Source organism: Vigna angularis, chromosome 5, assembly GCF_016808095.1.
Source record: "Vigna angularis cultivar LongXiaoDou No.4 chromosome 5, ASM1680809v1, whole genome shotgun sequence".
Lineage (NCBI taxonomy): Eukaryota > Viridiplantae > Streptophyta > Magnoliopsida > Fabales > Fabaceae > Vigna > Vigna angularis.
The window spans coordinates 39,836,051-39,853,827 of NC_068974.1; the positions used below are offsets into that span (position 1 = coordinate 39,836,051).

At 38.0% G+C, this 17,777-nt stretch overlaps 3 protein-coding genes across 3 annotated transcripts; all 3 read right to left on the minus strand.

The window, feature by feature from the left end:
• Positions 1 to 73: 73 nt before the first annotated feature.
• On the minus strand, positions 74 to 5,313 carry LOC108338929 (probable dolichyl pyrophosphate Man9GlcNAc2 alpha-1,3-glucosyltransferase). The gene is made up of 6 exons (XM_017576004.2): positions 4,783 to 5,313; positions 3,894 to 4,077; positions 3,669 to 3,776; positions 2,869 to 3,030; positions 785 to 1,037; positions 74 to 683 (listed from the first exon to the last, which is right to left on the minus strand). The coding sequence occupies exons 1-6, from the start codon at positions 5,172 to 5,174 to the stop codon at positions 235 to 237; spliced, it is 1,548 nt and encodes a 515-aa protein (XP_017431493.1). The 5' UTR covers positions 5,175 to 5,313; the 3' UTR covers positions 74 to 234.
• Positions 5,314 to 6,140: 827 nt separating this feature from the next.
• On the minus strand, positions 6,141 to 7,417 carry LOC108339587 (protein CDI). Its single transcript, XM_017576740.2, has one exon. The coding sequence runs from the start codon at positions 7,154 to 7,156 to the stop codon at positions 6,440 to 6,442; it is 717 nt and encodes a 238-aa protein (XP_017432229.1). The 5' UTR covers positions 7,157 to 7,417; the 3' UTR covers positions 6,141 to 6,439.
• A 1,444-nt stretch (positions 7,418 to 8,861) lies between these two features.
• LOC108339586 (uncharacterized) lies at positions 8,862 to 10,308 on the minus strand. The gene has a single exon (XM_017576739.2). The coding sequence runs from the start codon at positions 10,278 to 10,280 to the stop codon at positions 8,973 to 8,975; it is 1,308 nt and encodes a 435-aa protein (XP_017432228.1). The 5' UTR covers positions 10,281 to 10,308; the 3' UTR covers positions 8,862 to 8,972.
• Between the last annotated feature and the right edge of the window lie 7,469 nt (positions 10,309 to 17,777).

A 17,777-nucleotide genomic window follows, 5' to 3' on the forward strand; every position in this document is an offset into this window, starting at 1 on the left:
GTGACGATACTAATCATAATCTAAAAATATACACAGAAAAAAGAACAAAATGAAACCAGAGGGCAGCGAAAGCTAAAGTGTAAAAATTATAAAATCATTAGGGTTGAGGTTAATGAAGGTCAAACTCTCAATCAATTCACCTTCTGAAAAACATTGCTGAAAAGTATTAAACATGCACCTCCAAATCCAACTGCCTAACAAGAGCAATCCATCTAACTTAAAAAATGAAACATGTCAAATGAGCTTCTTTTCTATTTCTTCTAATTTGGCAGGTTTATTTAACAGCCACTGCTTTATATTGCAGGCTAGAGTAACAAGAACAAACTGAGAGAAGCACAGATTCATGATTATTGCTTCAAAAAGGAAAGGATACTTCTCAGGAGGATGCATGGTCAAGTAAACTATGTGAAGAACAAAAGAGCAGCATAAAATAAAGAACATGGTTGCTGAGCCCAAATAACTATTAAGGTAATTAGTCTCTCTCACTTTGTGTTGAACAGGTGCATTGAGTATCAGGACAAAGAGGGCAAGCAAAGCCAAATATGCAACAACCAAGTTATCCCGACATATCAGAGGAAACATGGAGAGCATGGCGAATTGTGTGAACCACTTGAAAATAAAAGGCTCTTCAACAGCCAGAAGGGTTGCTGGAAGAAGAGGCAGCAAAATAGACTTCTCATGCACTGTAAAAGGCCAAATAGGAGAACAGATAATTTCTCATAAGGTTCTTAGTAAAAAAAAATTTCATAACTCTGGAATATGAAAGAAAAGAAATACTACCAACCTTGAAAAGAAAACAAGTAAAAGGAGAAAGAACTATTCAGCAACGCATAAAGGAAACCTCGATGGCTGGGAGACTTTATTTGTTGAATCATTGAAGGAAGACAGGTTATAACTGTTGCAGTGAAGCTGATAAGCTTCAGAGATTCTGTTGTGAATAATCTTTTCCACTTGATGAGAACTGAAGAGGCACACCAAAAGTTGGCCACGTAATCCTCAAATATTCCCCTTTCAAATGGAGCAAGACGTGAGAGGACCTGTGTTACATGTGCCACATGCAAATAACAAGAGTCCATTATACGGATCAGGAAATAGTTGAAAAGGTATCTCTGTTGTTTCATGTATCAATCAACACCCACGGCTAGGTTTAAACTTGTGATACGGCCATATCTACTTTGATATCCCTCATAATTTTGACGTATTGCTATTAAGGCTTCACGTTCCTAGCTTTGGTTGCAAACTATCACTTCGCCAAATTCATCTATGAATATCATACTTGGCTAAAGATTAATTTTTAATCTTCATATCCCTAAACCGTAGTATGTGGAACTTTTACAAACTATTAAAGCAACACAAGTTTTAACTACGGAAGAAAGGTAACACAATGCAAAACCATAAACATACCTAGCATTCAAGAATGATGGAGATTCTTTCACGGATGTGAATAATTTGTAGAAATTGAAATTATTGTTTTCAAACATGCAGTTAGTGGTGCATGTTTTCCAATATCAAAGACAACATTGTTTAATTTGCAAACGTGCTGTTTAATGATGTTTAAACTATCTCTGGGCAATGATTTCTAAATTTTCAGTGCATCCACATACATTGATGATAAGATTAAAGAGAAATACAAAGCCGAAAGATCAGGAATCCTCCAGAGAGCACTCAGAAATACTAAAAAAACTCAAAGGAGAGATTAAACAATCGAGTATAATGAAGACACCACTTAAAAAAGTAGAGGGACAAAAAACAAGGAAGAAAGAAAAACTATCATGTGACTCCTATTCTGAAAAAGTTCCACATGCATAGCTAGCTGCTGACAATTCGAGCATTTTGCACCAACTAAAAAAAAACTCAAACCACATTCAACTCATTCTTCCAGAACCACAATATTAAAAAGAGAAGAAAATCACTGGGAGGACTAACAATGCCATCATCAACTGTCTAGCAGACTCAACACAAAGAGGACGATAAGTAGTTTCCCAACTCCTATGATATACCTTACACAACATTGAAGACATAGTCAGATATGATCTATGCATTTTAGGATTAAAAGCTGAGTGTTGAGATTACAATCCAGAAATGTCATAGATCTGGTCCTTTATTTGAAACATTCACTGAATGACATTAGTAGTTCATCTGTGATCCAGAATGCATGGAAACATCCATTCTAATAGACGTATTCAAGGCTCGTGTTACTTGCTTAGTAACCAATGTCCAACTTTTTTGTTACTTTTGCACTCAAGCAACTTGGACAGCATCATTTAAACCAAGACAATTTTTAATCAGTATACTGATTACGGACTACTCGGCAGATACCACAAAGGACACATACCATTACCAAATCACTAAATCATAAACATCTAAAGAATTTTAAATGAAAATTAGGAAACAAAATAATTATTTAGGATTATTCTTTGATTCCACAAGTGGCACACAGGCCACGATGATGTAACATAATCAAGAATATGCACTTAAGGTAAAGATCATATGTTCCAACGTGATAGATAGGAGAACACGACCAGATAGTCAAGATTATGTTATACAAATAAATTATGCAATTATATATCCACATCGAAAAGCTTTCTGACAGTACAGATAGTAAATCAATTTACAGTAGCCTTCAAGATGAAACCCAATCATGACACACTTAGTATAGCCCGAGCCAAATTTCACACAGGGAGGATGAATAACATAAGCAAAAGGCAGGAGGGACATAAGTATTTTTTTACTACAAAACGCTCTACCAATTTCTGGACAGTCAAATGAAAATTAAATGAAAGTAAAAATTATGAAATCTTTGGTCATGAGAAACAAAATTACAAGAATACAAATGCACTTGGAACCAGGCAATGACAACATTGTTACCTCTAAAACAGATTGTGTTGAATATAGATAAGGCCACCACACAACTGCAAATGTTCCTAAAACCAACAACCCAAGTTTTAACACCTCAACGATTGGATGTTTCCGCCTCAGGGATTTGCCGAGTAGATGGCTGAAAAATGCAGGTGCAAAATATGCACTCATCTGAAAAAAATGAAATGCATAAAATAATTACCAATCACCGAAGAAGAGTAAACCAAAAACATGATGCCAGATGCAATTATCACAACTTTGGATATAGTACACTCTGTCCTCAGCTTATTAACGAGCACAACAACCTAATCCATTACTTCCATTTGCCATTTTTATGACAACTATATGGTTTTGTCAACTAAGGATCATATTCATCGACACAACCAAAAAATTATTGTCAACTAGTGACTTATCACGCTGATTGGCACAAGACAATAGCAAAGTCAATGTCATTAAATTGACACGGTAAAATATTTAGAAATTTCATTTGGTTTGAACTAGTGTATAGGCTGATAAGTATATCAGCAACTCAGGATACAATTCAGCGCATGCAAATTAATTAATAAATTATAAGAATCAACCAAGAAAAAGAAATATAATCTGCAAAATGCAAGCAATTGACATTCAATTTAACACCAACTCCAAAAGTAATACAAGAAAAGAGGAAAAGCCATACTGTCACAATATAAGCACATATGCAAAATTTGAATACCATCGGGTAAGGTTGAGTTACCACATATTACTCCATAAACTACGTAAAAATAGCTCAGAGTAAAAAAAACAAATGAACAAAAATGAAGGAGACTAACCTGTTTATGATTTAGAGCTAGACAATAAAGAACAGAACCCACAAAATCTTTCCCAGAGAGGATAGCAGCAACAGCTCCAATAGTAAAGCCCAAGCTGATGCAGTTGAACTGAAATACAACAAAATACAATATTCAAAACTACAGCACTACCAAACCAGTGACTGAAAAATATGTAAAGAACCAAAGGCATTGAACAAGAATGACAGAAGAATTTTCTTTTGAAACCTGAAAATGACCATGATCAATTAAGATCAAACAAGGGCTTAGCAATAGTGCAGCAGTGTGCCATGCTAATTCACTTTTAAGGCCCCTAGAAGGTTTGTTGTAACGAACAACAATAAAATACAGTACAGCCGGAAAGAATATCAAGGCATCGGATGATAACACTGTCCACCTCATAAGTAGTTTTCTGCATAAGTAAGCACAGCTTCAAAAATGAATAATGATAATATCAAAGCTAAACTACCCATTACTTGGCACCAAATTGAAAGTAACAAAATTGTAGACATCAACAGAATTCTAAATACTAAAAAGTGGGTTTCAACCTAATTCATTCCTACAAAATCAGTTTCTCATTCATTTATATATAATAATTCATTTATATATAATAATTTGGTAGTTAACGTGGGATCTCCAACATATAGACTGTCATTTTCATTTTGATCCCTGAAAATTTTGCCCCGATTGTACTACAGTCATTCATTTAATTACAGAATGAGGAAACCTTAAACTATTCAAACTTTTTCCCGCGTTCTGCTACCTTCACTGGGGACTAACATAAACGAGTATGAATGAACATATACAAAAGCTATACGCAGTTCCGTAAATACTTCCAGTGTTATTCTCCCAATAAAATTCGTGTTTCACCTCAATAAACTACGTTGATAATTAATCCAACCAAAACCCTAATTATGCAAAACACCGAAGTGACCCACCAATTCAGATTGGAAAATAGGACCAAAAGAACCCAATGAACCAGATCTAAATTTTTCCCTATACCTAATTCAAACATAAATTGTAAACATGATTTTAATTGGTTGGTGCATCTCAAATTGCAACGACCCAAATACCATTTTACACTAAATTGGAATTAAAAAAAGGGTAAATTGCTCACCCAAGATAGGACTCATGACCTCTGGAAGTGAAAAGAACAACGGACTGAGGATGGAAGAATCGAAGAAAACGGCCATGAATGAAACTTTGGTATGCAGTCAAAGGCGGGTAATCAAGTCCCCAATAGCTCAGATCATTGTTGGAGCTGTTTCTATACCATTCCTTCACGGGAAGATTAGTCGTAATCTCCATCCAATGCCTCTGAGCCTCGTAATCCCCAAACTTTGGAGGGTTAGCAGCACCAGAGTAAGGGTGCAGTGACACTGCCACACGAACCAACAATGCAAACAACCCAACAGTGATGAACACAGTTGGTGTTCCATTCTGAATCAACCACCACCAACAATCAAAATCATCAGTTCCACTCTCTCTAACCTTCTTTGCCTTCCCCATTGCAGAAAATTAAAAATCTACAAATAGCTATATTTTTGCACTAATTTCCTGACTTTGGAGTGTTGGAAAACAAGCATTGATTTATACTTTGACTATGTTAGCCGAATTTTTTTCTTATTTTGATGTTATCTTCCATAGTTTATTGTTAAATAATTTTATATTGGGACATACAGTTATAGAATTGTTAGCTCATTGAACTTGTATTATGATTACTGTGTTATGGTATTTATACTTTAGAATGACGAGAGTAGACATAGTAAACATAAATACATTAAATATCTAATTATAAGAAATGTTGATAGAGAAAAGTAAAATGATGATTGAATATGTTAGTATTGAGTTAACGAGAGAATTTTAAGGATAATGTAATATAAATGATATTTTTGTTGTGTGATACTAAAAGTAATATTTTTTTTCATATGTTTTGAATGCATACTTGTTTATTTTGGAAAATATCACTTTGGGGAATATCATTTATTATGACATAGAATAAACATATAATTTATTCATTAAGAACTTACGAAAGAGAGACTTTATACGTTATGATATAAAGATAATATTTATTGTTAGATGACTTGATGTAGATTGTTAATCTTTTGGCAAATATATTAAATGGTATGGTAGTAAATTAGAAAGTTTAAGTATTGTTTTTCAAAAATAGTGTGTGCTTAATTTATGTACATTCTTATTAAACTGGGTCTAAAAATTCAAAAAAGAAAAAGTTCATACAATTTCAACAAGTTGTAATAAATTCTAAATTTGAAACATTCGAAATTTCAACAATTATTATTAAGTATAATGATCCATTATCTAGTAAGTAACTCTTATAAGTAATATTGATCAATAACAATATTTAAAGATTTCTAATGCGAAAAGTTGTCCCATTTTCAGTCTCCATGAACCGGAAGGTCATTAGGTATAAAGGAAACAACCTTAACTTAATGAATAAACATACTATTGTGTTTATTTATTCCACACGATATTAGGAATAATTTTATTCACTCTAAATAAACCAAAGTTTACAATTGATCAGTCTAACTGTATGTTAGACCCATTGATAAATATATAATACAAAAAAAAATACTAATTATATACAACAGCACCAATGGCTGTTCTCCACTACTGATAACTTTCATCGTTCAAGGAACTTCACCGTGCAATTTGAAATGAAGAGTGACCACCAACACATCGAAGAAGAATATCCTTGACATTAAATATAGCAGTCTCTGCAAATGTATTGAATGTCATCACATAAATCAGATAATTTAATTTGTAATAGCTTTTTTGGCCTCGTTCTGGTACTCATCCCTTGCTTTCAGCCAGAGGTCAGCGAAAGCACAATTCTTCCAAGCTTCAAACCATGGTCCTCCACGAGTATAATGAATAGCCTTAGGAAAAGTACTGGGGTCATCCTCGACAACCTTGTTATGCCCCTCAAGGAAGTTCCAAACAAAAGGAATCGACCCAATTTCATCGTCTTGCAGCCACTGAAACCTGTGAAGAAAAGCTCCAGTTTCTGTGTTCACAGCTTCAGGAGTCAGAACACTGTTCTTGGGATGCCCACAATTGTATAACACCATCGAAGACCAATTCTTTCTGGGGTACACTGTTTGCACTGCCCCATCCATTTTCGTTGCCTCCTTCGGAACATATTCATGTTGGACACACATCACAGCATACTTGTCATCGATCAAATCTCTCAGCTCTTTGATATCTGCAAGGTAGAGGAAATCACAGTCCACAAACATTGCCCAGCCTTCGTAGTTGGCCAATTTTGGAGTCAAGAACCTCGAAAACGAGAATTCCGTGCTCTCGTACTGGTCCTTTTCACGCCAATACAAGCCATTTTTTCTCAATTCTGATTGCTTGATCGGTGTGATTTCAACTGGAATGGAAGCTTTCTTCAAGATTGAGTGGCGACAAACCTCGTAAGCAATGTCTTCGCGTGGATCATACCCAACGAAAACCTTGAAATTCGCCATCTCACTGCACTGTTCAACGTTCGTTCGAACAATAAAACGATTGAAATCGAAACTCTAAATACAGAACGATATCACAATGACAAATTCGCAGAAACATTATAGAGAATATAGAATCTAAATTTAGTGCCTTCTAATTTTGGAAAGGATGTAGAAACCGCATGTCATGTGGAATCAAATAAAACTGAACATAGGAATGAAAACCTAAAGTAGTCAAATAAAGTAATCCCAATTTTGAGGCGAAACAAGAAATGTATAATAAGTCTTGTGTATGTTTGGTGGAGGAATGAATGAATGCTGTGGCCATATTAAAAAGAGGAGGTTGTGGGTGCTTATTTTTTTTTGGAATAACTAAGCCAGAAAAATTATTTTTTTATGGTATATTTTCAACACAAATTATATTTTGCCATACAATTTTTTTATATTCATTTAATATTAATTTTTTAAAATTTTATTTTTATTTTAAATATAAAAAATTATTTATTTTTAATCATTTTATTTTATAATATATGTTAAATGAGTGAAAATATATCTTATTTTTTATTATATTTTTTTTAAACAAGACTCTTTTAAAATTATAAAAAAATTTATTTATATATGATAATAATAAATATAAACAAAATGTTAAGGAGTGTTCAATATACTTTGAAATAGAATTTAGTTAAAGGTTTGTACTTTTATAAAAACAAATTTTGAGCTATTTCTAATTCATTTCTAAAATTTATTTTTATACACAGTTTGTCTGTCAAGCTGTCTTTCAAAATGTTTATCTTGAATATTAACAAATCATTATTGTTTTAGTTCATTATGATAATATATTTTTATTATATTTAAATTTAGAGAATTAATAAAAACAAGGTATTTTTTATTGCTATTTTTTATTCACTGTGTTTTTATATTTGAAAACGTTGTTTTTTAAATAAATAATTTAATCATTTAAACAAAAGGTAGTTGAGGTTTTCCTTACCTCAATAGTTTTACCATAATATAATATAAAAAGCATTTGTACAAGGAGCACATTTTCAAGAAAAAATTGAAGTTAAAGTGTTAATATTAAAACAAGATAAAATGTAAGAATTAGTTGAAAAAATATATTTTAAAAGCTTTTATTTCTATTGAGCAATATTTAAACATTAGTAGAGATTAAAACTAAGATCTAGTGTGTTTATATGTGGAAAATAATAAAATCGAGTAGATGATACCTCTTTTTACAAAATAAAACAAAAATAATATTATATTTTAAATATGAATTCTGCTTAAATAACTCCTTAAATGGACCTGAAAACTCCTAATACTACGCTATCTGTAATACCATTTAACATTAAGTAAGAACTATAAGTAAGAACTGTGAAATAAAAATCGAAACCATCAAGTTTTATAGTTTAATCAAATTCACTAATAAAAATGAAACTGTAAATTAATATTTTTCAAATGTGGAAATGAAATAATTGTGAAGAGTTATTTTGATGATGCTCAATATCAACTTGGTCCATGTAGATAAGATCATAACCTCGTAGTAGATTGTGTTTTAGAGTGGAGATGATATTTTAACAATTTTTTAATAATGGATTGCTTATCCCTATTATGTATATTTGAAACGACCAATCACAAACAATATTATAAAACAATATTGTTTTAGAAAAAAATGTTACAACAATGTGTACAGTCTCTTTTTAAGTAATTTTCCCATATTAAAATCATAAAAAAATTAAAATGACACCGATAGTTATCATTAAAATAGAAAAGGACTCACAACGCAAAGGGAAATCCTAACTATGAAAGCAGTAAAACCTATCTACCTGTTGCAGAAACACACAGCTCACTGTAAAGCACCCTTGCTTCTTGTCTGCTTTTTGGCAACAGCAGCAGCATAGTCGCCATACATCTCGTAACCGGTCATGTATGCAGGGAGCTGGTTTCTGACCAGCTTTTTGAGCGAAAACGAGTGCCTCAGGATGTCCACCGCTCCACCAGCTGCGGACATCAGGGTCCTGTCGGACATGGCAATGAAGAAGCCATAGCACATCGCAGCGATGTTCGCGTTTCGCTTGACCATGGAGCTGACCCAGTGTACTGCAGTCCTCCTGTTCACCACGTTCAGTGGGATCCTCTTGTCCCTGTTCTGTAGCTCTCCGGGGTTCTCCGTTCCAAGGGGGTATGCCTGCACGGTGGCCAGCGCCAGCTCGAGTAGGTCGGTGTTCACACCCCCTCCGAACATCTCGAAGTGAGGACTCACAACGTCGCAGAGCGCGATGTAAGACTTCCCTGCTCTGACCTCTGGTTCCATTGCAGGCAGCCTAATCGCTGCCGAGCCCACTCCCGCAGTGACTAGCTGCTCCTTGACCTCCTGGCTTGTGCACGCTCGGTACTTAACCGCCAAGTTCACCGGGTGGGTAGCCTTGTTCCACATGGCATCCTGTATCTGCTTGATGTCAGCGCCTAGCCAGTCCTTGATGGCAGGTTCGCCCCAGAATTGCCTCTCCACCGCAGCAAAAGCCTTGCCCGACTGCGTCCCCTTGTCGCTCAGGTAGTCTTGCCCGCAATCAACCAAGGAGTATCCCTGCAGGGGGATCGTCGCTAGAGAGCATCTCATAAGCACAGCCATGGCGGCCTTCTCCGCATCAGTGTACTCAATGGGCTGGGCAGCGAACGCCCTCTCCTCGTCGCTCAGCCCCGGGACTATTTCGATTGTCCCTCTTGTTTCCCCGGCTACGGGCGGCCTGTAGTTGAACACTGGGCTGGCCCTTTCTTCTGGCATGATATCAGATAGCTGGATCCTGTGGTTGGCGGTGGCGACCGCACGAGAGATCCCCAAGCAGATGGCAATCTTCTTGATCCTTTCTCGAGTCCAGTCGGCTGGGGGGTGTGCTGTCAGCTGCATTTGCTGGCTCTTGATGAAGGCGTCAATGTTCGACATGGCTGCCTCAGGTGTCATGCCCTGCACAGGCACCCAGTGATACCCCTGGGCCACCGGGAGCCTCACCACAAGCCTGAACGCGGATACCGGTGACCCGTTTCTCATGTCAAAAGAAGGGAACTCCATCAGTGGGAGGTCCCTCTCTTTATAAGATCTGAATTCCGGTGGCGCGTTGTTCCCCGTCCCGCTTGTGTTTCCATCTGTAGCCATTAGGTCTATCGGAGGAAGTTCACTTTGGTAGAAAGTGTCAGTAAGCATGAATCTAATTATATATTTATATAAAATATTATCAAAAATGTTAAAGAATTTGAAGCGACTAATTAGACTTAAATTCAACTTATATTTTCAATAAGAATTTGAAGCGACTAATTACACTTAAATTCATACTTATATTTTCAATAAGAATTTGAAGCGACTAATCACACTTATATTTTCAATAAGAATTTGAAGCGAATATTTCTATTAGTATCAATAAAAATGTAAGGATAGCGATATTCCAACAACGCAAATTTGACAAAAATTTGACAACGCCACGTGTCAACTTTTAAGTGGTCGAAATTTGAATGTTATTTGTAATTAAAAATCTGCTGTATTCTGAGAAAACCTGCTGCAAGTGTGACGTGGCGAGGGACGGGCATGGGCAGCTTAGGGTGTGCGTTCCAAATTTGAAATGATATTCGAGTAGAGAGAGAAGCGGCGCGAACATTGGAGACGCTCAAACGTGACCTAGACAGAGAGACGAGAGAGTTGGAGAAAGGGTTCACGAGCGAGAGAGAGAGAGACGGAGTGGTTGCCGGAGTGCCGCCGTGCACAGCCCATTCCGTTTGACGGCGCCGCAGGTCCGACGTGGAGCGCTGTTCGCGAAGACGGCATCGTGTTTCCTCCGTTCCGGCCCAGCGACCTAGGGAGGCGTTGAAGGTGTCGCTTCGTCCCAGGTGGTTCCGTCCCTGTCCCGGAGTGCCGCCGGAGGTTCGCCGGAGTGTGGGCTGTAATGTGTAATCTGTAATGTGTTGTTAAATTTCAGGTTGTTGACGATGTTTATGGTGGTCCTTCAAGGAAGGATAAGGAGGAATACAGACCAACACCTAAAAGAAAGGACGCTAAACCAAGAGGAAAGAAGAAACAAAAAAGAGCTCGCAGAGAAACTTTTATGCGTGCCTTAGAGGAACAAGAATTTGTAATTGAAGAACTTAAAAGGAGGGTTGCAACTTTGGAGGCACAATTGGCTGAAGAGAAGGCAAGAAGGCAAAATAAAGATGACGTTGGACAAAGTGTGCCTCGTACAGAACCATCTGTGAACACTGGTTTTGTATCCCCTACTGACATTGACGGAAATAAACAACCTTTGAAGACGTATGTTAGGGTTGGATCACGAAGGAAGGCGTTACAAGGGAAGAACACTTAGGACTCCATACACCGGGACCGTAGCGCTTAGAATAAAAAACGAGTAATCTGTGTATTTAGTTGATTGAAAATGTTATTTGGAAAGTAATGAAAATTGTAATCATTGTAAATAGATTAAGAAAACAATGTTCAATGTATCCGATTTGGTTCAATGAAATAAAATTTGAGTTTTGGTTTGAATTGGTCTCATATTTTATCTATTCAATACCATTGTTATTATGAGTTGTGGATTTCAGAATGTCGTAATTTTTTTTGTCTCCTAAGTTGCAGGCTTGTTTGTAACATGTTGGTGTTTGAGTGGTCATTTTGAGTAACATGTGATGTGATGTGAGTCCAAGGAGTGTGGGGTGACCCCTTATGAGTTGGGGGAGCAAGCTGTGCAAGGAATGAGTGAGAGTGCTGAAAAAAGGGCTCTGGTAATCGTTTACAGGACCCCTGTAAACGATTACCCGAGAGAAATTGCCAACTTGTACACAAAGTGCAACACAAGTACTCAGTCAGGTGAACACAGGTAACCATTGGAAACAAAAGTGACTTTTAGGCAGTTCTGCACTTGTCTGAGGTTGGTGCAGGTGTTCCAGTGGTGGCAGAGGGTGGGTGGTGATGTGATGTGAGTCCAAGGAGGCTGGGGAGACCCCCCATGAGTTGGTGGAGCAACCTGTGCAAGGAATGAGTGAGAGTGTTCAAAAAGGGCTCTGGTAATCGTTTACAGGACCCCTGTAAACGATTACCCGAGAAAAATTGGGAATTTGTACAGAAAGTCCAACACAGGTACTCAGTCAGTTTAACACAGGTTACCATTGGACAAAAAACTGACTTTTAGGCACTTCACATATTGTCTGAGGCCTGTGCAGGTGATCCAGTGGTGGGAGAGGGTGGATGGTGATGTCATGTGAGGCCAAGAGGGTGGGGAGACCCCTCATGAGTTGGAGGAGCAAGCTGTGCAAGGTATGAGTGAGACTGCTGAAAAAAGCCTCTGGTAATCGTTTACAGGAACCCTGTAAACGATTACCCGAGAGAAATTGGGAATTTGTACAGAAAGTGCAACACAGGTACTCAGTCAGGTGAACACAGGTCACCAGTGGACAAAAAACTGACTTTTAGGCACTTCTGCAACTGTCTGAGGCTTGTGCAGGTGTTCCAATGGTGGGAGAGGGTGGGTGGTGATGTGATGTGAGGACAAGGAGGGTGGGGAGACCCCTCATGAGTTGGGGGAGCAAGCTGTGCAAGGAATGAGTGAGAGTGGTGAAAAAAGGGGCTGGTAATCGTTTACAGGACCCCTGTAAACGATTACCCGAGAGAAATGGCCAATTTGTACAGAAAGTCCAACGCAGGTACTCAGTCAGGTGAACACAGGTCACCAGTGGACAAAAAACTGACTTTTAGGCACTTCTGCAACTGTCTGAGGCTTGTGCAGGTGTTCCAATGGTGGGAGAGGGTGGGTGGTGATGTGATGTGAGGCCAAGGAGGGTGGGGAGACCCCTCATGAGTTGGGGGAGCAAGCTGTGCAAGGAATGAGTGAGAGTGGTGAAAAAAGGGGCTGGTAATCGTTTACAGGACCCCTGTAAACGATTACCCGAGAGAAATTTGGAATTTGTACAGAAAGTGCAACACAGGTACTCAGTCAGGTGAACACAGGTCACCATTCGACAAAAAACTGACTTTTAGGCACTTCTGCAACTGTCTGAGGCCTGTGCAGGTGATCCAGTGGTGGGAGAGGGTGGATGGTGATGTGATGTGAGTCCAAGGACGGTGGGGAGACCCCTCATGAGTTGGAGGAGCAAGCTGTGCAAGGAATGAGTGAGACTGCTGAAAAAAGGGGCTGGTAATCGTTTACAGGACCCCTGTAAACGATTACCCGAGAGAAATTTGGAATTTGTACAGAAAGTCCAACACAGGTACTCAGTCAGCTGAACAGGGGTCACCATGGGAAAAAGAAGTGACTTTTAGGCACTTTTGCACTTGTCTTAGGCTATTCCATGTGTTTCAGTGGTGGGAGAGGGAGGTTAGTGATTTGATTATGTCCCAATGATGGAGGAAAGTGATGTTTTGGCACCCCATGATGGAGGGAAAAAACAATGTTTATGAGATGAGCAACTTGGGTGAGATAACATGCTGTCAACTTTGACCTTTGTTGGCTATTTTACTGATAACTTTTCCCACCGACCTCCAAATGATGTGATTCTTTTTTTATTAGAAACTAGACTCAAAACTCTTTCCAATGACTACTAATTTGTAATTTTTGGACATCTGAGTTGGTACAGTGTATTGTTTCAAGTTAGCGTTTCATATATTTTTGCCAACTCTGACCTTTGCTTGTTCTTTTGCTCATAGCTTTCTCCACCGAACTCCAAATGAGTTGATTCTTGTTTTGTTGGAATCTATACTCAAAGACCTTTCAAATTATGCCTTAGAAATCAAGTTTACACCTTCTTTGACACTGTAATCGATTACAAGGACACTGTAAACGATTACCCGACAAGCGTCTGGACGAGCGTCCTCGGCCAGCTCGGCCAGCGTTCTCCGCTAGCTGGGCGAGCGATCTCCGCTCGCTGGACGAGCGTCCACTTACTGGACGAGCGTCCACTTGCTGGACGAGCGTCCACTTGCTGGACGAGCGTCCACTTGCTGGACGAGCCTCCTCTGCGCGCTTGACGAGCGTCCGCTGCGCGCTGGATGAGCGTCCCCTCTGGGCGACAACCGTCTGTGCGAGATTTTAGATACCGTACGGTTAAGTGAGATTTTAGATACCGTTCGATCAAGCTTTGATTTATGCGGTTAAGTGTTGATGCAGTATTGGTCGGTCATGTGTTAAGTTTTGACCATTCGACCAATATTCTAGACGATCGTCAAGAACGCTATGTGTTCGACCAAGACTCTAAAAGTTCGTCCTAGTTGTGTCAGAGCTTTAACTTTCGATCTTGGTTCTGTTTTAATGCTTGTGAGCGTTTGAATTTTAAGGGTCCGGTTTTGTGTTCTCAGGTAACGAGCGTTAGCGTTCGATCTTGGCATGTATTAGTGATTGTTTGCGTTCGACCTGGATCGGAGTGTACCTTTTGAACGTTCGGTCTGTGTGTTAGTGAGTGTTAGAGCGTTCGGTCGTGTAATGTGAACGGTCGTTCGTTTTCGTAGCGTTTCCCGTATTGCCCGAGCGTCCAAAAAGTAGTGGTGTCTAACACTAACCGCGTTCGGTCGTGTAATGTGAACGGTCGTTCGTTTTCGGTAGCGAACGCTCAGTCTAAAACATCAAAACCGAACGCTCAGTCTAAAACACCAAAACCGAACGCTTAGGCTGAAACATCAAAATTTGAATGGAACCATAAAACGCGTAGTATGACCTTACGTTCATGCACAAATTAAACTTAAGCATAAAACGCAAACCCAGAAACACAAACTTGAATGGAACCAGCGACTGAAAGCAAGCATGAACAATAAAATCCTACCATGGCAGCGTGAAAGAGATGATGAACAGTAAAACTTGCAGCACAATGAACAGTTAAAGCGTAAAATGAATAAGAAACTTGAGTGGAGAAACAGATTCAACTAGAAAATTTCAAAGAGACTCAGTTCAATACATGAAAATGGGAAAGAAACCAAACCCTAAACCTCCCCAAATGGGAAAGAAACCTAAACCTAAACCCCTCTTTTTCGTCCACCGAACAGTCGACACTCCGGCGATGCTCCGGCGGTGAATGCAAAGGTCCGGCACAGGGAGGGAAGCAGGTGGGACGAATCGAGACTCAGAACGCGCCCCTAGTTCGCTGGGTTGGAGGGAAGACGATGCCGCCTTCGTTTCGTTGGCCAACGTCGGAGCTGCGGCGACCGTGAATCGGAACCGGCTGAAGGGGTTGAATAGCTCCGACACGGCCTTCAACGTTGTCCGGCGGCATTCCGGCAAGGACTCCGTCGGACCTCTCTCTCTCGAACTCCCTTTCTCCAACTCTCTCGGGCTCTCTCTAGGTTAGACTCTCTCTCTCAACCTTCACTTCTCTCTAAAATTGTTCAAAAATGAAATTCAAATTTCAAACGCCAAACAAAAACCCCTGACCGCTCCCTTTCCAAGTGATATTTCATTTTCATTTTAATTTCTGAAACGCACACCCAACACTGCCCGTGCCCGTCCTCGCCACGTCAGCGTTGAAGCAGGTTTCATCAGAAATTCTCAGACTGCAGCAGCTTTTTTCAACCAAAACGTGGGCCGCTCAAACGCTGACACGTATCGTTGTCAAATTATTGTCAAAATGGCGTTGTCGAACAAACATTTTCCAAAATGTAATAATTATAATAATACATATGTACAAATATAAAAGTATAAGTAAAAAATAACTTCACAAAATAAATGAGCACAGAGGTGGGAGCTAAACGCGCAGCCAAGGAAGATGGCGTCATGTTCCAAAAGTGAGTCGTGCATGGAAGGGAGCAGAAAGAAAGAATGATAAATATTTTAGGATAACAATTTCTTTTAACAATTTTTTCTTACTATTTTATTGTAAACATATAATTGTAAAAAAATTATAAAAAAATTTATTAAAAAAATATTTTCACAAATATTCTTTTTCATTTCATGTTTTGGAAGGAGACCATCACATAATATCTAAAATTCTCTTATATATGTTTAACAAAAAAATTGGCTATCATTAATGTAAAATCCTGAAAATGACAATTGGAAAGGAGGAACAGATGTCTCAACCAAAAGAGATTTAACATTTTATAAAATTAGAATTTTCCAAACCACACCTTATCTCATTTTTCCTCAGAAATCTACATCTCTTTAAAACTCAAACTTCTACCTTCTCTCCTCCTTCTTTCTATAAATTCTTCATCTTCTTTCATTCTTTTCTTCAACCAGCCCCTGTTTAAACAATCTAAGAGTCAAGATCATTATCTTTCACCGATCAAAATCAAGCTTAGAGTTGGTAAGTTCATCTTCTTCTTAGAAATCCTATTTTCGGGCACATGCAAGACAAGTTTCTGGTTGCATGTGCTTACCAGCTTCTTCTTCTTATTTCTAATCGCTTTTTCTAGTATTTTGGGTTGGTCCGTTACTGCAAATTGGAGAACTGTAGGTTATTGAGATTTTCTGGTATTATGAGCAAATTTTTGAAGTTTTTGAAGTTGTTCGATCTGTTTGAGGTAAGGGAAGCTAGCCAATTTAATTACTTGGTTTGATGTATGAATATATTGTGTTGATGTTTATGCATGTGTATGAAATTGATTTGGATGATTCTGGATGAATGTAAAATTGAATGATTGTGTTCAGTTGAATTGGTGTGGATTGTTAAATGGCTATGTTCATGTTGACTGTATTTATGTTGAGCTTCTGGTTCATGGCCGAGAGCATTGTGAAGAACTGGGATAGTAAAATTTGAGAAATAATGTTCGTTGTGAATGTGGTCGGTGTAACACCCTAGAATTTTAAAGGGTATTACTGATAGTAGAGACTAAATTAATTTGATATCTTTTATAAACAATCAAACTTTATTTCAATTCTCCCAAAGTACAATACCAAACTTACAAACTTCAAACAATATAGTCTTCACCACTTAACATAAATTAAAAATTTCAACTTATAAGTTTTACACAACATAATTTTTCCAATACAAATTTATTCTTTTTACAAAATATCCCTGAAAGTTTTTCCCCGCATCTCTCTCATCTCTAAGTTTTTTCAACCGCATCTGCAACATTATCTATTCACATATAACATGAGTTATATGATCATAGCACAAACAAATAAGGGTAAGCCAACCATATCATATAAATCATTAAACTTATAATAAAAATATCATGTATTTCTGCAATTGATAAAATATCATTATCCCGATGTCATTAATTCATCATTATCAAAATCATCTTCCTCATTTTCATAAACCTTACAATTGTACCATGCTTACTCACGAAGCCTTATGCTAAGACCGCTCTCTGCTTGCTTCCTTAAGCCGCACATGTATACTATGTCTTACTTTCTGAAGCCTTATGGTCAGACCTCTCTCTGCCTGCTTCTATAAAACTTATGAACCATATATTTATGTCAAAGCCTTATGGTCAAACCACTTTCTGCCTGCTTTCATAAACCTCAGGTGTTACTTTGCTCATATCAAGCTCTCATGGTATAACTCGAACATACTACTCCAGTAGTAAACATCATTTCATAAGTAATGATTTCTCATATCCACTCCAACATTTCATAAAATCAACAATTCATACCCTTTTTATCCACCTAACTCAATCATGTTCATTCTTTAATCATAAATTCACAATAACCCGTTTTGGTGTCAATAAATTAAACATATTGTCAGATAT